This window comes from Pangasianodon hypophthalmus, chromosome 20 (assembly GCF_027358585.1).
Source record: "Pangasianodon hypophthalmus isolate fPanHyp1 chromosome 20, fPanHyp1.pri, whole genome shotgun sequence".
Lineage (NCBI taxonomy): Eukaryota > Metazoa > Chordata > Actinopteri > Siluriformes > Pangasiidae > Pangasianodon > Pangasianodon hypophthalmus.
In genome coordinates this window covers 17,409,315-17,430,227 of record NC_069729.1, presented here as the reverse complement: position 1 = coordinate 17,430,227, position 20,913 = coordinate 17,409,315, and the positions used below count along the sequence as shown (strand labels likewise).

Genomic DNA, 20,913 nt, shown 5'->3' with positions numbered 1-20,913 from the left:
AGGAAGCTGTTGCTCTCCTGCTTTTTATGAGCTAGCAGCGAAACACAACAGTTATGCCTTGAGATCTTCTCACAGGAATAATGAAAAGACAGAACCAATTGACAGATTAGGATCATTAAACACATGACAAATATAACAATATAAAAACATATTGACTGTGTTTCCTGGTTGGATTTGTCCTTGAAAAGCTTTTGCATTGTACACACATATCAAGTTTCTCAGTACTCTGACTCACTCATGATGTGTTTGTGCCAGCGGTTCACATAACATTTTATACCAGCGGTTCATTTTCCAAGAATAAGGCCCTGATTGACCGAGATCCCAAATAATTGAGCAATCTGCTTAATTGTGGAGGTAGTTAGTCGCATTTTTCAGGTGATTTATAAAGAATAATTGCTGAAAAAGATACTGCATGCACAGTGAATGATGAAAACAAGATTTAAAAGGGGTTTTTGCATGTGCTAATTGTTCTGGAATGTCAAAGAAATTTCTGGAAATGTCAAAATGAACCAAAATTAGAGGAGTTTGTTCAGGAGACAATTAGGGATATCAAAGTGTTTGAGCAAATGGCAAAAAAAAAGTTTTTAAAAAGACCGGAGACTAAAAAGAACAACAAACATGTAATTACCTTATAATAACAATTATAAAAGGCAGACTCTACCAAGAATTTTAAGAAATATTGTAGAAAATCTGCTCTCTTTGATAAGGTAAATGTTAATTTAACGCAGGTTATTTTCGCAGGCTTTCTGTTGATCAGAGGGGAAATGTGTGGGAAATATCAACCTTAACTGCGGTAATAGCGAGTCAGCATTTCAAGAACCTTTTTTTCATTATTAACATGTAATAAATGATTTCTCACTAATTTAATACCTGCCCTTAATTTACTCATGCAACTGCAAGTATTAAAATTACTTTCAGTGTGAAATAATTGCAAATATACAAACTGGACATTTATATTTTCAGCTGTTAAACATACAGTACATAATGGATGTTTACATTTTCAGTTGTTAAACAAACAAAGTGGACATTTAGAGTTTCAGCCGTTAAACAAAAAAGACGTTTACAGTATCAGATGTTAAACAAACAAAATGGATGTTTACAGTGTCAGATGTTAAACAAACAAAATGGACATTTACAGTGTCATGTTAAACAAACAAAATGGACATTTACAGTGTCTGATGTTAAACAAACAAAATGGATGTTTACAGAGTCTGATGTTAAACAAACAAAATGGACATTTACAGTGTCTGATGTTAAACAAACAAAATGGACATTTACAGTGTCTGATGTTAAACAAACAAAATGGATGTTTACAGTGTCTGATGTTAAACAAACAAAATGGATGTTTACAGTCTCAGATGTTGAGCAGTGTAGAAATTTACAAATTTCAGCCGTTAAGCAAACTGGACATTTAAAGTTTCAGATGTTAAACAAACAAAATGGATGTATACAGTGTCAGATGTTAAACAAAATGGACACTTAAAGTTTCAGATGTTACTCAGACAAAATGGACGTTTACAGTTTCAGATATTAAACAAACAAAACTGATATTTTGTTCAAGTGAAAGACACAATCTTGCACGTTTTTTGGGAGCTTTTTCAAGTTTGCTTTTACACACACATCAGGGACAGCTGGTATAAATGTGCTTTTGTATTTTGTGAAATCAAGAGCAATAGCACCACCAGTGATTGTTATAGAAAATACACAGAATGGTGTGAAGACGTGAGAAGTGAGGCTGGGGCTGATTTCTTTCCAGCCCAAGATGTAGACTCACACAACCTATCAGTGACAGTCAATATCAGGTGATTACACAGAGTACACAGTTGCAGGTGTAGTGAACATGAGCCAAGTGGATTATTTACACTATCGTGCTTTTCCTTTGGAGGAGAAATGAAAAGTAGATAGACTATGCACACATTGTGCAGTTACAGTACACATTACACAAAGTGACAGACAGAACTGCAAGTTTAGAGGTTTTGGCTTGAACGTAAGGGTTGCACTGTTCTTTTTAGCATGTTTATTATTTTGCGAAAACACAACATGAACACGGTAGATCATTATGGACTTGAAACGCTTTTAAAATTTTTAACACGTTACTCAACCCTAATAGTTTCATTGTCGAGCTGTTGATAGATATTATATTTTAGCATAAATATGACACATTTATTGAAGGTCGACTCATCGAGCACATTTCAATCCATTATGTACTTTTTATTATCTTCAATTAAATAAAGTAAACTGATTAGCTGAATGTATATGGCTATTGCTCATTATTCTCGTTCTCATCCGATTAGGAACTGCTGATCAACAGCCTGATATCCTGACGATTTTCAGGACGAGGTCAAAACATCACAACCCCTTATTAATCTGCGCTGATTACTTTCAGGATTCACGAGGCTTGAGCTCATAATTAAAACTCAGCCGATTTTAATAATTCCTTTTTAAGAAAAAAGTTATCAGGAAATTACTTTTGGAGAAAAGCAGCCGGGGTCGACCCCTGTGACTTTCGGCTTTCAGTGAGGACCCTCGAGAGCTTAATAACAGACCTGACTGAAAGAGAAGCATAACCCCCTTGCTCTCACGGGGCCACTAAATCCTTTAATTATCAGGCCGAGGAGACGTGCCTCCAGGAAGCTCAGTGCTAAACGTAGACTTTGGTCATGAGGGGGGAAAAAAATCCCATTTGCTGTTATTTTTTTAAAGAGAGATGAGACTTGTCGCTTCAGGCCGCAGTGTCAGAAGGGAATGAAGGCAGTCCCTGTTAGGATGAATTACTCGGGCATGTGGGCTCAGGAGGAATAAAAGAGCTGATATGTTTTAAAAGAGATAAAATGGTTTTTGACGTTACCATGCAGCAGGAGAACATGTAGGTTAGCTGCTCATGTCGTTGAACTCTGTAAGAAAAGAACTTGGTTTTCAGTGGAGCCAAATTTCCTCAGATTAAACACTTTTTTTTGTGATGAGCCTGTAACCATGACAGCCTCAGATTCCTGTTCTTGGCTGACAGGTGTGGAACCCAGTGTGGTCCTCTGCTGTTGTAGCTCATCCACTGCAAGGTTTGATGTTTTGTGCGTGCTGAGATGCTTTTCTGCTCACAGCGGTTCTTGTTGTTCCTCTTTCGGCTGCTCCCGTTAGGGGTCGCCACAGCGGATCATTGGTCCACAATTTGATTTGGCACAGTTTTTACGCCGGATGCCCTTCCTGACGCAACCTCCCCAATTTTATCCGGGCTTGGGACCAGCACTGGGAGTGTTCTCCCAGTGGCAACCCCAGTGGCTGGGGTTAGTTCCCTGGCCCGCAGCGGTGAGAGTGCTGTGGCCTAACCGCTAGTCCTCCAGGGACCCGCTCTGCTCACAACGGTTGTAAAGAGTGATTATATGAGTTACTATATCCTTCCTGGCAACTCGAACCTCCCTGGCCATTTTCCTCTGACCTCTCTTATCAACAAGGCATTTCCACTCACAGAACTGTCACTCAATCAATACTTTTTGTTTTTCACACCATTCTGTGTAAACTCTAGAGACTGTTGCGAGTGAAAATCTGAGGAGATCAGCAGTTTCTGAAATCCTCAAACCAGCCCATCTGGCACCAACAACCAGTCAAAGTCGAAACCAGGTTAAAGTCACAGAGATCATATTTTTCCCTATTCTAATGTTTGATGTGAACATTAACTGAAGCTCTTGACCTGTATCGGCATCGTTTTATGCATTTTGCTGCTGACACATGATTGGATGATTGGATAACTGCTATGAGCAGGTGTTCCTGTTCCTGTTAAAGTGGACAGTGAGTTAGTTTGTATGAGTTTTCTCTCATTTTGAAACATTTACATATATATATATATTATAAGAGGGAGAACAACAAAATAAAAAAAATGTTCCACATAAAGAAATTTTAAAACTTGTACAATTGACATGGTGTTGATATGGTGAAGTTTTTTTTTTTTTTTTTTTTTATAAGGAAGTGTTTATTTGAGTCTCCAGTGTAAGAGGTAAATTCTTGGCAAATTCTTCAGGACAGAAGAGTTTGGACTTTGTGGTTTCTCATTAACCTGTCAAGCTGCTTTGTTTTTTAACTTCAAGAGTCAGAAGCAAAAGAGAGGCTGTTGAGGGAGCATCTCTTTATAACTGTTATTATAGAACTACATATAATAATAACAATAATAGATTAACAGGAACTAGCTTGTTTCGTGGACGTTCCACAACATTAAATGTACCTGTAAATGAAGAAAAAGTATGACTTCCTTGTATTCTTCCTTAACAAATTAAACATTGTAATGGTTGGTAAATTGCTGTGATACATGAGGAATAAAACGCAGGACACATCATCCTGTCATTGATTATTTTTCTTTTTTTTAACTGATTGGATGACACTTGATCACTCTCTGCCTGAAATCAGACTCTGATGAAATTAAGATTATGACATGACATATAGAAAAAATAGTAAAAACAACTATTTTGTGTTAAAATACATCACACAGCCACATCATTCCCTTTTGTGCGTCTCTGAATCTGTTTCCTTACAGGCACTGATGTTTTTGTTTTGGGAAGTGGTGAAATAATGTACTAAAAACCCTGTCCAGCAGCATTATCTACTGTGAAGGTGATATTAATTTGCGAGATATCACCTAGCCATAATATTTATTGGCCAGGAAGATTGACGAAGACAAGAAGTCAGTAAGAAATATAGTATGTTCAGTCTTGTTATTGAAAGCATGTCTGTCATGCTGTATTTCACATTTTTATGCTTGAACAGCACAAAGAATGAAAGAATATTGGATTAAAGCACTGAAGCTGATCAGTGATAAACTCTTCTCATCAGATTCTGATTCTAAATACGTTTTTTTCTTTCTTTCTTATAAAAGATGCAAGTAACCTTGAGTGCAGGAAAATTGAATAAGAAAGACTTGTCACATCAAGCAACAAAACCTAATCCTTCATAGGATTAAAACACGTTATTGTTGTGTACCCAACTCTGAAATTTCATTTAATTCATCAGAGATTTGCTGATGTTTCATCAGGGATTATTTTGAGTTTGGCGTCTTCAGGTTTACGATATCCTTCATCCTGCGTGTCTCTGACACACACTGAAAGCTGAAATATGTACTACAATGATATGATTTCATGACATTTATGTATTTTTCTGATCTTCCTTCATAGTATGCCATTTTAAAAATATTACCAACTTGGTAAAACATTAATAGACACTTAATCAAGTACTAGGTCAATAATCCCTCTATTAATCAACTCCAAATGAATAAGGAATAAATTGTGTGTGATGCAGCCTGTTGTACTTTTTATCCATTTATAGTTACATTTAATGTTGTGCAATGGCCATGAAACAAGTTGGTTCCTGTTATTGCTTACATTATAACTGATAGCACCGATCCAATATGCAGAAAAAAAAATTATGGATAAAATATTGGAGGAAAAAAGAATTAATTCTATCCAATCCTGGAACAAATGGAAAAGATTGGAATTGGCAATTATTTTATTTATTTATTTATTTATTTATTTATTTATTTATTTATTTATTTATTTATTTATTTTTCCTTTATGTTTAAGTTCTTCAGTAAAAAAAAAATAAAATCTCTTAATTATTTTTTTTTTGTTGAGATTTTAAAGGAAAGTATCCATGTCACCACTACTTATAACATCCATACACAGTTGTTCCCTTGAACTTAATAAGACAAAAAAATGCAGCTTTTTATATAGAAAATGCAAAGCAGTGACTTGAACTTAGAGCTTTACCTTGGACCGGTATGTTGCTCTGATACTGGAGACTCCTTCCAAGAAAACTGCAGTATAAATGTCTCCTTACGGAAAACCTCACCCTATTAATGTTTATACTTTTTTTAATAAAACATTTTTAAATCCATTTATTATTAGATAGATAGATATAGCCTTAGATTATAGTAGTAGCTCACACTACTGTCAGAGCTGCTGCTGCAGAAAATCAATCAACACCTTCATTAATTTACCTAAAAACCATACAGTAAAGGTAAACATTTTAATTCAAATAATTCCCAATTAAGTAACATTAAATAAGTTTTATTATTTAATGATTAAAACATAATTAGTAATTAGTAAAATAATATATATTAATTATTTATTAATAATTAATTATATATTAATCAGATATTAATTATTATTATTATTATTATTATTATTATTATTATTAGACATTATTAAACATTAGCTGTTTCTTTCTCCCTCTTAGCAAACCAGGAAGAGGGTGTCTTTTTTTATGAGTCAAACAACACTGATTTTCATTAGAGCTGTATATTAATTAGAAACCTGACAGCGGTCCATTAATTTATCGCCTTAAGGCGCCTACGGGGAATTTGTGATATTAACCGAGACTGCAAATGAAATAATTGTGTCTTCCTTTCTGGGGAGATAATAAAGCTCAGGCGTATTTTACACTTAATAAGGCTAAATTTGTCATCCATGCAAAGCACCACTTTCACCTTCTCAAAGAGAGAGTATTGAGCGATCGAGTATAATGGAATATTTATGACATGAATATTTAAGTCATGAATGATTAAGAGCGAGGGTGAGCTTTGATTTCATACTTTTACCTGGCGTTCATTAAATTTCAAGAAATTATTTGGAGGCTTTGTGTGGCTGTGTACTAATTCTGGGGAGAAAAGCCTGGATCCAAATCTGATTATACACTGACCAGCTTAATTACATTTACTCCTATCACAGCGCTGGTAAATTCTTGATTGTGATTGGTCAGACAATAGAGCCAGCTGCAAGGTTAATGTTCCCAGCTCATTCACATGGACTCTTCACATAAACGTCTTTCATTGTTAATATATTGTGACGTTTTCTGTATGGAGAAGTTTATTTAGCATTTTTGGAAGGAGTCTCCAGTGTTAGCACTCTGTTACAGTCAGAGGTAAGAAGATAACTTTAAGTTTTCAAACAGGATAAAGGACCTTGCACTTTGTGGTTTCTCAGGAACATGAAAAGGGGTTTGTTTTGTCTTGTTAACTTCAAGAGAGAGAAAGAAAGAGATTCTGCTGAAAGAATGACTGTTTATCGCTGCTGTAATGTAAGCAGGAACTAGCCTGTTTCTAGTGACTGTAAACAAACAAGTCCAACGAAGTAAAAATTTCATTAAAAAAAGTAAAAATTAACTTCATTTTACGTCAGGCCGCATCACGCTACATCATTGATTATTTTCCTGTTTTTCTTTCGATCGTCGTTTGCACTTATTCATTAATAAAGACACGCCACGTATGCATTAAGCGCTGTTGACTGCAGCTTGATTGTTGGTAGCAAAGTAATAATTTAAAAAATGATAAATGGAGGAATAATGACAAACAACGGCTACCAATTTGCAAACAGGAGTGCACAAAAATGTCGTATGAAACCGTTGAGGGAATTTGAAAGCAATTCACGATCCACGATTATGAGCCCCGCCCCCAAATCCTGGTATTTGGGCAAATTGTGAAAACACTCTAGTAGAAGAGTAAATATGTTTACCAAAGACCTATGGATGGTCAAATTTTCTTTTTTTTTTTTTATTTTGGCGAAAGTGTTCCTTTAAAAAAGCAACTTAAACTCCTAAATTCTCACATTTATAAACCAGATAAACTACATGATGGCTCAAAAAGTCAGATTTCAGGGTAAACAGGAAAAGAACTTCCTTTACTGTTTTCATACAGTTTTTATTTCCTGTTTGTGTGAGCGTTATCGATCGGGAGATTTTATAAATGCTTTTTCCTCGGGCAACTCCTTTAACCTGCTCCACTTACTTCAAACACAATTTCTCACACCGAGGCAATAGCGGGCCGTACTTCCTCAGCCGGGTGTGAAAGTGAATCTGTGAAAATCGTGTTTCAGGTGATAATGCAGTCCAAGGGATATTCGATGATGATCTCTGACAGCAGGGCGCATCATGTGAATGAAGAGAGTGAGGAATGCAGATGTTTTTGCCACATCTGTATAGAATTGAATAATGAACTACCGTATTGTTGTTTGTTTTTTTTGTTTTTTTTTTTAGATTCTCCAGCATGTGAAGTGGTTGGTACTTCTTCTTCTAGAGACTCAATTTCTGTTATGGGATAGGTTCTTTTCTTTTTTTCCCATCACACACTTGTAAGACCTCCCAGAGGAGACCTTGCCCGAGGCTGTGGATAATATATGTATGAGTGTTCCCACTTCATCTCTAACAACCTCCCTCTCTCACGTTGACCAGCCTTGCGACTGGCCCAGTTTTTATGATTTAAAACAGCTGCGCAGGACAGTATTTGAATGCAGAAAGCCGTAACAGCACTCGTGGGAGCGGTGCCTTGTCTTGCTGGTTTATCTCTTCGCATATGGAAAGGTAGACCACACCAGAGCAGCGTTAAATCTGCAGGCTATATAATGCGCTGTATAATGCAAGTACTTCACTTTGAGTACTGCTGGCCTGGGCATATGAGACATGGGAAGCTGCCAAGGGTGCTATCTAGAGGGGGTGCCATATTTAACAAGCAATAGCTCAATAGCTCTGATCAAATGTACCACTGCAGCATAGTTTAGCGACGACACTGTTCCACACCCGCTCATCCTAACAGCTGTACCAGCTATAACAGATCCTAGCCATGCATTAATTTTTAAATAACAACTAATTGGTAAACAAATAATAATTTGCTTTACACTACAGTGCTGTTAAATGCTGGATTCTAATTATTCAGAAGATGTTGAATGCTTTTGAGTAACAGCTTGGCCGCGAGGTTTATATTAATGCACTCGCTGTAAAAGATCATCATTTCTATACTCACAACTTACACAGGGAACTTGTATGGTGCATCGCTCCCCATAAACAGATTATAAAACTTGTCAAATTGTTGATATGGTGAAGTTTTCCATAAGGAGATGTTTATTTAGCATATTTAGAAGGCGTTCCCAGTGTCAGTGCTTTGTAACAGTCAGCGGTAAAGTTCTAACTTTAAGTTTTCCGACACAGGATATAGGAATTTGCACTTTCCGGTTTCTTGGTAATATGACAAGTTGCATTTTTTTTGACTTATTAACCCTAAAAGAGAGAAATAAAGAGGTTAAAGAGGTAACAACTCTTTATAGCTGTTATAATGCAAGTCATAACAGGAACTAACTTGTTTCACAAATATTCCACCACATCCAATATCCGTACATAACTATAAATGGATAAAAACTAAGTGTCTTTAGTAAATAAAAAAAATGTTAGCATTGACCAATAAGAGGAATAAAACATGCTGTCACCTTCATCAACTTCAGCTTCAGTACAGTTACAGTAGCTCCATCACTGACTATTTTCTGAGTAATATGCCCTCACGTGTGTTATTCCTTTTTGAAGAGTTAGCTTATTTTTATAAAACTATGTTGTTGTTGTTTTTTAAATAACACCATGTGAAAATTGTGCTCACAAAAGTCAAAAATTCTCCCAAATGATTTATCATTTCAAAAACGTCCATACCAAGTCCAATATCAAGTATTTTCATCAACTGAGCGAATAAAAAAAGATAAATTCACACAAAATAAAAAATAGTCAGCACTAGGCAAATTTGAATCACCGTCCCAAACTATAACGGATAAATTACAAGAAACTGAATAATCTTTTTACATTCTAACTATAAAAGCGTACAGGTCTTGACTGGGTCAGGTGTACTGGTCTATACAATGCTGTAATGTAGCTTAGCTAATTGGATTTGCACTTCCTGTATTCTATAAGTGCATTGCATAGGGCAGCAGTTCCAAGACTTTTTCAGTCAAGAATTCATGATTGAATGAATGCTAAATGTACTGTTCATGTACACGTTAATAAATGTGGTCTTTCTTCATCCTGTGAGCTTTATGTCTGACCACTCACTCACGTGAAAGCAAAAACCTCCCGCTCAGTCCCAATCCAAAAAATAAATAAATAAGAGCACATTATCTGTTCATTTGGTTACATCCCTCATGTGCATAAATAATGTACTGAAATGTTCTGTCCATCACCATCGCCTGAATCTCAAACCATGAAACAGCATCGAAAATTCATGATGTTAACAAGTGTTTCAAAGTCCTAAGAGACAAAGGAAATCCAGTATGTGAGGCTGAGGGGGCTGATGAATTGGATGAGCAATTGGATGAGACTGTATGAAAAGCCTCTACAAAAAGCATTATTAATGCTCATCATGCTGGTTTGTGTCGAGTGGTGTGCCCTTGATCGCTTTTAATGTTTTGTTTTTTTTTCTGTGTGCTTATGGATGTCTCTTTTCTTCTTCCCAGCGCCACCCAACAACATCTCAGTAGTAGCAGAGAACACACCGGCGCCGTTCAGCCGCTACCAAGCCCAGAACCTCACTCTGATCTGCACTGCCAAAGGAGGCAAACCCGCACCATCGGTAAGTCAATCGGGGTCATCGTCAATCCACGCTTTCCACAGGTCAGTTCAGAGGTTTATAGTGGCACTGTATTGAATGCCGGAACAAAAGACCCAGTGCTTGACTGTTTTACTGCATAAATTGCAAAATTCTACATCATTCAAAATCTTGATATTGGTAGCCCACGTTGCTGAAAATTGGGGCCGTGAACCTTTCGGATGTTGCTGTGGCTGGGTTTAGCCGTGCTGCTGAACTCCACCGGGCCATTAATCACGCTCCACGGGTGCATGGTTATGTATTCCGGATCTGTCCTGCGTGCAATTAAGTGCCCAGCGCGACAGGAGCACGAGGTGAAAATGATTTCCGCCACCCTGCCTTGAGCTGGGCTTTGCCAGACGCTGGCCTCTCCTGTGACAACCTCCATCAGTGGCCTAGAGTTCACTCCCAGCACTGGAGAAGATTCTCCCTCCATCCTACACTCCTTATCAGCTTCATCAGCCTCTTCATGAACAGAATTTTACAAATGAAACCTCCCTAATTACCTAACAACTATTGCTCTCGGTATCCAGAAAATCTGAAAACCTACGGTTGGAATTGTAGAAAGAGCAAACCTAAGAAGATCTTGAAATGCTTTTCATGGAGAACATGGTTCAAAGTTCCCCACATATGTCTTCAGTTGAGGGAGCCTTCAGCAAATGTTGAAGAGTTATTGTTGCACCTAGTGGTCAAAAATGGGAACTGCAAAAAGTGCTAATAGAGGTCCATTGGGTCAGGACTCATGCTGCCCCATGCTCGCTCTCAGAACATTTTCAGTGGAGGAGGAGCAGCAGGAGCAGGACAGTTAATGACAGCATTGCTACTTTGCAGCGGTCAAGATCTTGTTTTATAGCAAATAACTGGAATGAAATCTAATAAGTTTCTGCAAACAAAGTGTAAGTGCAGACACTGTGTCTATGACATACAGAATCATTTTAATCATTGTAAGATATACAGCATTGCAAAGACTGGAAGAGGGAAATGAGATTATGGAGTGGATAATGTCTGTACATCAGAAATGCATGCAAACCACAGTGACCTTGTGAAAAAAAGAAGAAAAATATGTCTCCATTTTCAAAGGTTTGTGGTTTTTGAGATGTGTTTGTGGGTTTGGGCTGAAATCAGTCAAACACTCCTGCTGTTTCAGACACAACTGAACAAATGTACATGTTAAAACCACACAAAACGAACTGCTAGAACCAGCTGCACGCTGGATGACTGCATGTTGTCGACTCTCAACTGTTTATTACGGGGTTACTCTAAAAACCCTATAGCATAAGTCATTCGACTTCATTTTGTTAATAATGTCGTCCTTCCCCACCAAAATCTATGGTTATGAACCGCTGCTCTTCTGAACTTTCCAATGACAGAACACATTAGTCTCAACTATTTTTTGAGTTCGGTTTAAACCCATTCAATTCAAGTGACCAGTCGAAGAGCCACTCATGGAACAATGAATTGAAGAGCTGCAAAATTGTGTTATTACCAGGAACTCACCGTGTACATCCCTCAATCCTATTCTCAGCTTTGAATTGTGTTTTTTCACAATTAGGGGACTGGAAACTCTCTTGTTTTATCCCACATATCATTATCAAATAATTCCACCCTTTTATAAAGACCATACTTTCCTACCCACTGACCTGCAAATTTTAAATGCATGCCTTAACATTGTTTGATTTTTGGAGAAATAAGTCGGAATGATTTGTTATCGCAGAGACCCAACACAGATTCTTTTGTTTTTTTTTCCTGAACCATGGGGGAAATAGTCTAGGCCAAATTATATTACATCTAATTTGGAGCGTTGCCTGACTCACTAATGCAAGCTCTACAAAACACTGCTCTGAAATTAATGCATTTTTGGAAACACTTTTTCGCAACATAGAACGGCCCCATGGAGGCTCGGTGAACGCAGCCAAAGTCGTCTAGCATGACTTTGTATGACTAAATCAATAGCAAGTAAACAGATTTGGAGGATGTTAGGAGATGGATCATCCACTGGGGGAGATTCAAGACACCCCCTTCTTCACTTTTATCTACTAGCTGATCTGAATTTTTCCCAAATTTGGAGACAGGTGAAAATTTAAAAGTAACTTGGATATTCCACAGTGTTGTTATGCTGTTGAAAACTCTATTCTGATTCTATTCATTTTCTAAAACAGCAGCTCTGACAGTAGTTCCATCTACAAGGCAAATCACAGGTTTATATTTATGCACTTGTAATACGTTATCATTTCTATAGTAGCAAATTAGAAGAGGAGATTGTATGGTGTATTTAACATGGAAGGAGTTGGAAGGAGTCTCCAGTGTCAGTGTTTTGTAACTGTCAGAGGTAAAGCTGAAACTTTACGTTTTGAATCATGGGAAACGTCACTAACCTGACAAACTGCATTTTACGGGTGTTACGGGTTGAAATTTCCACGATATGATAACCTAGTCTGAAAATATCATGGTTTCATGGTATCACTGTATTAATCGACTATTTAAACACACACAAGGTGAAAATTAAAGGAAAATTTTATGACAGAATTTCTTTGCACATCAAGCCCTAGTAACATATCAAGCCCTAATTGTTCAAGAATGACTTTTCCATAAAATCTCTTACACTGTCAGTATTTATCATGTTGCTCTTATAAGCTGAAAAAAGGAAAGTTGGTGGGCCAAAGAAAACTCTAACTAGCATGTAAGTGTGCAGCGCTGCTTAGCCAAAAACAGAACATTGTTTTGGTTTTGTTCTGATCAGCTAGCTGTGCTCTTTGGTAGCCGTGGTGTATGTTACAGTTACGTACAGCGGTAGCAATATAACGCGTGTACAACAGTAGCAGATTACACAGCCGAAGGGTTTTTCTGTGCAATCACGTCTCCTGTGCGGAGAAACAGAGGCGCTGTAGTGTGAATTAGGGTGAGACGGAGTTGTGAAATGTTTTGGAGGACTTGCAGCCAGAACAAAAGGGAAGAGAATCACTGGAGTGAGGAAACTGATCAGGTAAAACAAATCAGTTGTGTCAACAGTGAGGTAAGCTTCTGATAATACATTACCATGAAACCATGACATAATAACAAGTCTAATTTTTTTTTTGTCCTCGAGAAAAAAAAAGAGAGGCTGATGTGAGAACAACTATTTGTATTTGCTAACGTAATTGCCAAGAACTAACCTGACGTTCCACAGCATTAAATGTGACTAGAAATGTATAAAAAGAAGTTGTTGTTGTTTAATAAATAAAAATTGTACTCTTTGGCAAATTGCTGTGGTGTAAGAAGAATAAAACACATCCTTACATGTTGTATGCTGGAGAACAAATTTGACTTACAGCCTGTTCTAGAATACAGAATAAGAAGAGCCATTATATTTTCCTGGCCTTCATTTTGGCGATTTAGACTCCAAGTGCGTACCTCTACCTGAATTTCACCTCCTTGATGTTATACTTTTTTTCTGAAGCATTTAATTCAAGCTTTGTCATTGTCCCTTCTTTATAAATTATTTCTAAATGATCAGATTTTTTTCTTCTTGCTCACCTTTGAGTGTTTGAAAGTCTTTCAATAGCAGCTGAACAAAAAAATTGATGGCACTGCTTCATAATTTCACCACCTTCTCGAAATCAATTTGTGACAGCCATTGTGCATAGCTCTTGCAGCTCAGTGTAGTACATCATGTGTGCAGTGTGCCGTGCACCCAATTTATAATACAGGATTGCTCTCTCCACGCCTTTTTGTTAAGTCATGCTATGTGACACACAGCAAATCCATTCGGGGGGTTTTATTTTCTCTTTTTATTGCTTTGGATTTCAAACAGTATGCATGTTAAACTTTTAAAAAATGGCTCATTTTAAAGCATCCAGCAGTGTTTTACTGTCAAATACTTCTGTATTAAATACATGTGAAGTGATTTTTTTTTTTGAAGTGATGCCCTTTTTTCAGCCTTGTACACTTACAGCTAATTTTTCATATTCATAAAACAGAACCCCTTTTTTTATTTTAATATTCTTCAGCTTGCTATACAAGCTGACTTTTTTTATTCGGTCTTTTGTCAAATTTGCTATTCCAAATCGAAAAGTAAGAAAAATACAGATTTCTTATATAATGTAATAAAACAGTGAGATAAATCAGTTGTACTGATCTCATAGTTTTGAGAGTCTCATGTGTAAATCACGTAATAGTGCAATAGTAATAACAATAGTAGCAACTGTGCTGTTCATTGCCTGCAGTGAGCTAATCACCTAAAGTCATTCAATTGAATCTCTCTAGTGACAAATAAAGTCAGTGATTTTGAACAGTGGGTAAAAATAGGGAGAGTATTTGTCACCTCTTTTCTTGGATTTTCACACACAACAGTGTCTAAAGTTTACACAGAATTGTGTGAGGAACAAAAAACATCCATTAAGAGGCACGTCTGTGGATAGAAATGTCTTGTTGATGACAGAGGTCAGAGGAGAATGGCCAGACAGGTTCAAGATGACAGGAAGGCTAGAGTAACTCAAATGATCACGCTTTATCACTCTTTACAACTGTGTTAAGCAGAAAAACATCTCAGAATGAGCAAAAGCTTGAGGCAAGTGGGCTAATACAGCAGAAGACCAATTGGGTTCCATTCCTGTCTGCCGTTAAGAGAAATCTGATGCTACAGTGGGCACAGGTTCACCACAACTGGGCAGTAGAATACTGGCAAAACAACACCTGTCCTGGTTTCATAATTATAACACTGAGTTAGTAGAATTTTTGAATTTTCAGACCTAAAGGATGTAAAGGCATAAATAACAATCTCTTCAACAGCTGGAAGACATCATGATTATCCTCAGCATGACCCTATAAACTAAACTATAGCAGTTCCCCACTGAAGTGCTTGTGGAAAGCTGGTAGTCTCGCCTGTGCAATAAACACTGTGCACCAAATCACAGATGTTGGTCTTTAGTGTGATTCAGTGATTGAGTCCAAATCCCAAGATGTATTAACCAGTGAAGAGATCTATAAATATATTGGGGAAAAAAGACAAGAGAGATGGGAGGCTAAGGATAAGTATGTTCTTAGCAAAGATAATCTTTTAGATATTTGGGAATACATATATATATATATATATATATATATATATATATATATATATATATATATATATATTCTCATGAATGGTGTAATATATATATATATATATATATATATATATATATATATATATATATATATATATATATATATATATATATTACACCGTTCATGAGATTGTTTAAATGTTATCACCTAATAGTGCATAAAGTTGAATAGTTTTTATTTTTTTCCTAATGTCCTATTCTACTTACAGAGCCAGTTATGGGTGTTAATAAATAAAATAGATCAAATTAATATGGTAAAATTGTTCCTTGTGATTGCTGCCACATTGTTGCTGTTCTATATTCTTGTGGAAAGCTGGTAGTCTCGCTTCCATACAATCACAAGCTCATGCTGATTAAGAGGAAGTCGAATAATGAAGGCTAATAGCAAGTATTATTGAGTGAGAGCAGACCATCCCAGTCTTTACTTCAATGCCGTCTCCATAGAAATGATCCTATCATCCTTTTCAATGACAAATTTTAATGGTGGCCTGAGTGTGTGGGGGTTTGGACAAGCACAGGAGCAGGGACTATTGTCAAGCACCTAAATGAGCTTGCTGCTTGAAAATTGGGCTCCTGGCAGCGAAGAACATGCAGGTGCTTTCATTAGACGCCATTCAGGAGAGAAAGGGGCCATGCATGGTCTCTATTTACCATTGTGTACAGACTCTCATGTTGAATTACATCTGTTTGTACAGGCCACCTAAATGAGCATGATGCACAGTGGTGCACCTCTGTATGTGACCTTTTATTATGTAGACGTTGTGAGAGCGCGTGTGTTTGGGGCCTCCAACAGAGGGTCTGATTGAGTATCTATATATTATATTTTTTTGTTATCTGCTGCACTCTACAATTTATCCTTCTATCAGTGGCCAAAATTGCATACTTCGACTCTAAATAGTATGCCAGATTAACCCTCTGGAAAGATTAGCATTAGTTTGAAACCAGAATATCCATTAAAAAACCCTCTATTTGTACTAGATCATGTCTAATGGTGGGTTCTAATGGAGTTTGTATCTTTAACAAAGGAAAATATGGACTCCAAGCCATACTAATGCCCCCACTGACTTTTATTAGATGGTCTTCTACTGTATTCCTTGTACCATCTTCTAAACAGTGGTTCAAATGGGTGTACATCGTGGTCAGAGTGTAAGCAGGAACTCCAGGTATAGCTATAAAAGCATGTTTAATGTTAAAATAACTAAACCAAATCTAACTTAGTATAACTACAAACACCTGATTGTGAACATGTGCTCACAGGGGCAGGAAGTTTCACTGAATACTTATTGCTAGATTTCCTGTGTAGTCCCTGTGGCTAGTGTGATATAACCATGCAGAACAACAGAGCAGAACAGAACAAGCAATCTCTGTGCCTGGTTTCATTCAGCTCACAAGAACCTGCAAAAACTAGTATTGAACAGCCCATGATACTTTATATTCAATATTTTTCACATTAAATAGAATTCACACCAGACCCATGGCGTAATGAAAGCCCGTGTTCTGCATGAATCACTGTAAAGCACACATGGGCTTGCATCTCAGAAATGTGTCAGGTGTTGGTCTTTAGTGTGATTCAGTGATTGACTCCAAATGCCAAGCTGTATTAGCCAGTGAAAAGATCTGTAAATATACTGGGGAAAAAGGAGAAAAGTTTATAGAGTGCAAAGACGAGAGAGATGGGAGATTAAGGACATGTCTATTCTTAGCAGATATAATCTTGTGTGAGTTCTTCTTAAATCTCTTCTTCTTCTTAACAGTATATATTTTCAATATTTGAAAAACAGATATATATTATAAAAAAATACCATTCATCAGTTTATTAAATGTTATCACCTCATAGTGCATAAAGTGGAATAGTTTTTATTAGCTCTTCTTTTCCCTAATGTCCTGTTCTACTTACATAGCCAGGTATTGGTGTTAATGAATAAAATAGATCAAATTAATACTGTAAAATTGTTCCTCGTGATTGCTGCCACATTATTGGTGTTCTATTTTTCATCAAACGTTTGATGGCGAGTCTCACAGCTAGTTTACAAATATGTGGAACCAATAAACTAGGATAATGTTTCACTTTTTGGGGGAAAAAAAGAAGTATACCACCATTTCTTTTTTTCATAACTCAGCCCGCCCACTTTGCCAAGGCTGTCTCCCTGTCCTCGCTGTAAATCGGCAGATTTTACTGAAAATGAATAACTAAATGCAAGCTTAAGGCCTCAGCATACCTCATGCAGAAACAATGTTCGGCTGGCTTTCACGAACAATATGAAATAATTGTTGTGTAGAGGTTTCGCTTGCTGTGTCATGCACATGGCAACTAGGTGAACTCCATGGTCGAATGTTATACAACCAAGCGTGTGTTTGGTCTTCACAAACAAAACACGCCCAAGCTTATTCATTCCAAGCATTGTATAGAGTATGCTAGCCTGCTAAACTCTTGCAACAATTTATTTAATGGTCTTAAATACTACCTGTCTTATTTCTCTTTGTAAATATGAAAGTTCTTGTGTTCTAAGATTTTTTTTATGTACTTTCATCAACTTGGCATATTTTACACTATCAGCACTTTGCAGCAGGCAGGCTTCTTTCTGTAGTTGTGGAAATTGTCATGAAATTTTAACAGCGCCACCTGGAGTACTGGAGGACTGGTACGCAAAGACCAGTGCAAAACCACAGAGAGTATGGTTAGCTTGTAAGGTCATGAAGGAGATGCCCTCACATTAACTATGCTCTGTAAACACTGCATAACTGATAAAGACTGACTGATGCAGAGTGGTAGCTTAACGTCTACGTAATAGCCGAGATGAGAGAAAACACTCGGCTTCACTCCCACCCCAACCTCACTCAGAAAGCAATGCAGCTGCGATTTGTGAAACACGATCACTTATCATAATCATAATCGACAGCGCAGTAATGACGTACAGCTCTAATGATGTTATAAGGCAACAATAATGTAAAGCTCTGATTTGATGTGCAATTGATTATCTTCCATGGAAAAAAGCAGCATCAAGCATTTTACTGAACGCTGCAGGAAACCATTAACAGAAACAAGCGATGCTCTGGGAAAAAAAAAAGCATGTAATCTAATTCTAAGCAGGCATGCGCTGTTTACAAATACTGTTATTAGTGGCCTGTGGCAGTCGTTTGCTCTTAAGTGGGTCCTTCCTAATGCATCGTTTTTATCTGTTTAAACGTCACTTTTCACTCTTGCAGTTGCAATTGTGCGTTAGCACACAAATACAAAAATAAATGATGCAGGTGGAAAAATAGGATGAATAGCCATTATGTGATCATTAATTTATAATATATAGCCTACGCAAGTAACCTGGATGCCAAAATCAAATTTTGTTCATCTGGGTTTGTTTGTTTGTTTGTTTGTTTGTTTGGTGTCTATTAAAAATTCTAATCCTGTGGCTGCTCATTAATCCTGTCCAGTTCCTCAGGTTCTTTCTTTTTTTCATGGGGATAAAACCTTACAGCCCCAGTACATCACTGTATAGAAGACCATACTGGCCAAGACTGAGTAGTAGAACATTCACAGCACAGCACTGCAGATTTTAAAGTTTCATAGCCTCTTCAAAAGGTAGAGTGTACTCTGAGTTTTTTGGAGTCTGAAAGTTTACTGCTCAGTCCAGTTTACTGTCCAGATGCAATCCCAGACACTTGTACTCCTGTACCATATCTGCACTCAACGAATACCTGTATATCTGCAGATTCATGCAATCATCCTGTCAGCTAGTCATGTGGCAGCAGCACAATGCATAAAATACTGCAAATACAGATCAAGGGCTTCAGTTAATGTTCATGTCAAACATCAGAATGGGGGGAAAAATGTGATCTCAGTAATCATGTATATGGCATGATTGTTAGTGCCAGATGGGCTGGTTTGAGTATTTTAGAAACTGCTGATCTCCTGCATTTTTTATGCACAATAGTCCCTAGAGTATATACAGAATGGTGCAGCCCAGTTCTGTGGGGAGAAATGCCTTGATGTTGAGATCAAGAGAGGTTCAAACAGGAACAGGAAGGCTACAGTAAAGTCAAATAACCACTCTTTACAACCATGGTGACCAGTATTTCAGAATGCACAACACACCAACGTTGAGGTGGATGGATTACAAACCACACTGGGTTCCACTTCTTTCAGCCAGGAGCAGGGATCTGAGGCTGTAGTGTATACATATTCACCAAAATTGGACAGTTGAAGATCTAGTCTTTATCCAATCTTCAACTGTATAGTTTCTGTGAGTCTGTGCCCACTGTAGCCTCAGATTCCTGTTCTTGACTGACAGGAGTGGAATCTTTAGTTTTTTGCATTGTTGACCATTCCACAAGGCCATTCACAACTCCCCGTATTCCTCTTTTCTTCCACCTCTGATAAACCCCACAACTGCTGAGACATCAGTGAGCTTCTGTAAGTAGCAGGTCTCAGAGATACACTATATGGCCAAACGTTTGTGGATGCCTGACCATCACAACCATGTGATTTTTGAAGCATGGCTGTGCGGATTTGTGATCATTCAGCCACAAGAGCATTAGTGAAGTCAGGGACTGATGTTGGGTGAGGAGGCCGGGGGTGCAGTCGGCGTTCCAGTTCATCCCAAAGGTGTTCAGTGGGTTTAAGGTCAGGGCTCTGTGCAGGACACTCAAGTTCTTCCACTCCAATCTTGGCAAACCATGTCTTCATGGAGCTTGCTTTGTGCCCAAGGGCACTGTAATGTTGGAACAGATTTGAGCCTCTTAGTTCCAGTGGCCTACTGTGGATGAGAAGTCAGATAATAATCATAATAATAATAATCCACTAGTGGAGTTTCTAAGATCTAAAACACAGGGAAAGAAGCTGGTTAGTTTGACCTGTAACCTGAGTGATTTACATCACTGTAAATGAACTGTTTCTCTTCCAGCACTGAGAGAAATGTAGCTTCTAGGAGGATCTGCAGCCACACACTTGTGTAAATAATACTCTCTAGCTCTGGCTGCAGCCATATATCCATCCAAACATCAAATTAAATTTAGGAGGAAAAATTAAACTGGTCATAAAATAGCATGTGCAGAGGGCTGCGTTTTCATTAACTCGGTGTAAGGAAATAAATGTGTCACTGTTGTAAACACACTTTCACTGCTAGATATATGGACAGAGCACATGAAGAAATAAATAATATTGGGCGAGAACTAATTTTCAATGTTTCAGCTAATGGCCGTATTTATAGTATGGAAAAAGCATGCAAATGTTTTTTTCATGTTGATTATACATTATACATATAGCCACTGTTACATATATTTATATTATAGATATATAGTATCTGCTACATAAGATTACATGTACAGTATCCTGTTATACAATTCTATCACTATTTGTATCACTTATTTTCCATTTCAGGCTCATTTGATGCATTCAAGTGGTTAAATTCAACTGCGAGAAGTGAGAAGTTCAGCATGAACTAGCTAAGGATTGAGGTTAATGAT

The 20,913-nt window shown here is 37.3% G+C and overlaps 1 protein-coding gene across 2 annotated transcripts in view; it reads left to right on the top strand.

Moving 5' to 3' along the window:
* igsf21a (immunoglobin superfamily, member 21a) overlaps nucleotides 1-20,913 on the top strand; it is a 250,689-nt gene that overhangs the window by 198,449 nt on the left and 31,327 nt on the right. For both annotated transcript variants that reach the window (XM_034313983.2, XM_026932425.3), the window contains exon 5: nucleotides 10,242-10,357. In XM_034313983.2, coding sequence (XP_034169874.1) covers nucleotides 10,242-10,357 — 116 coding nt within the window. The remainder of the gene's footprint in view (nucleotides 1-10,241; nucleotides 10,358-20,913) is intronic.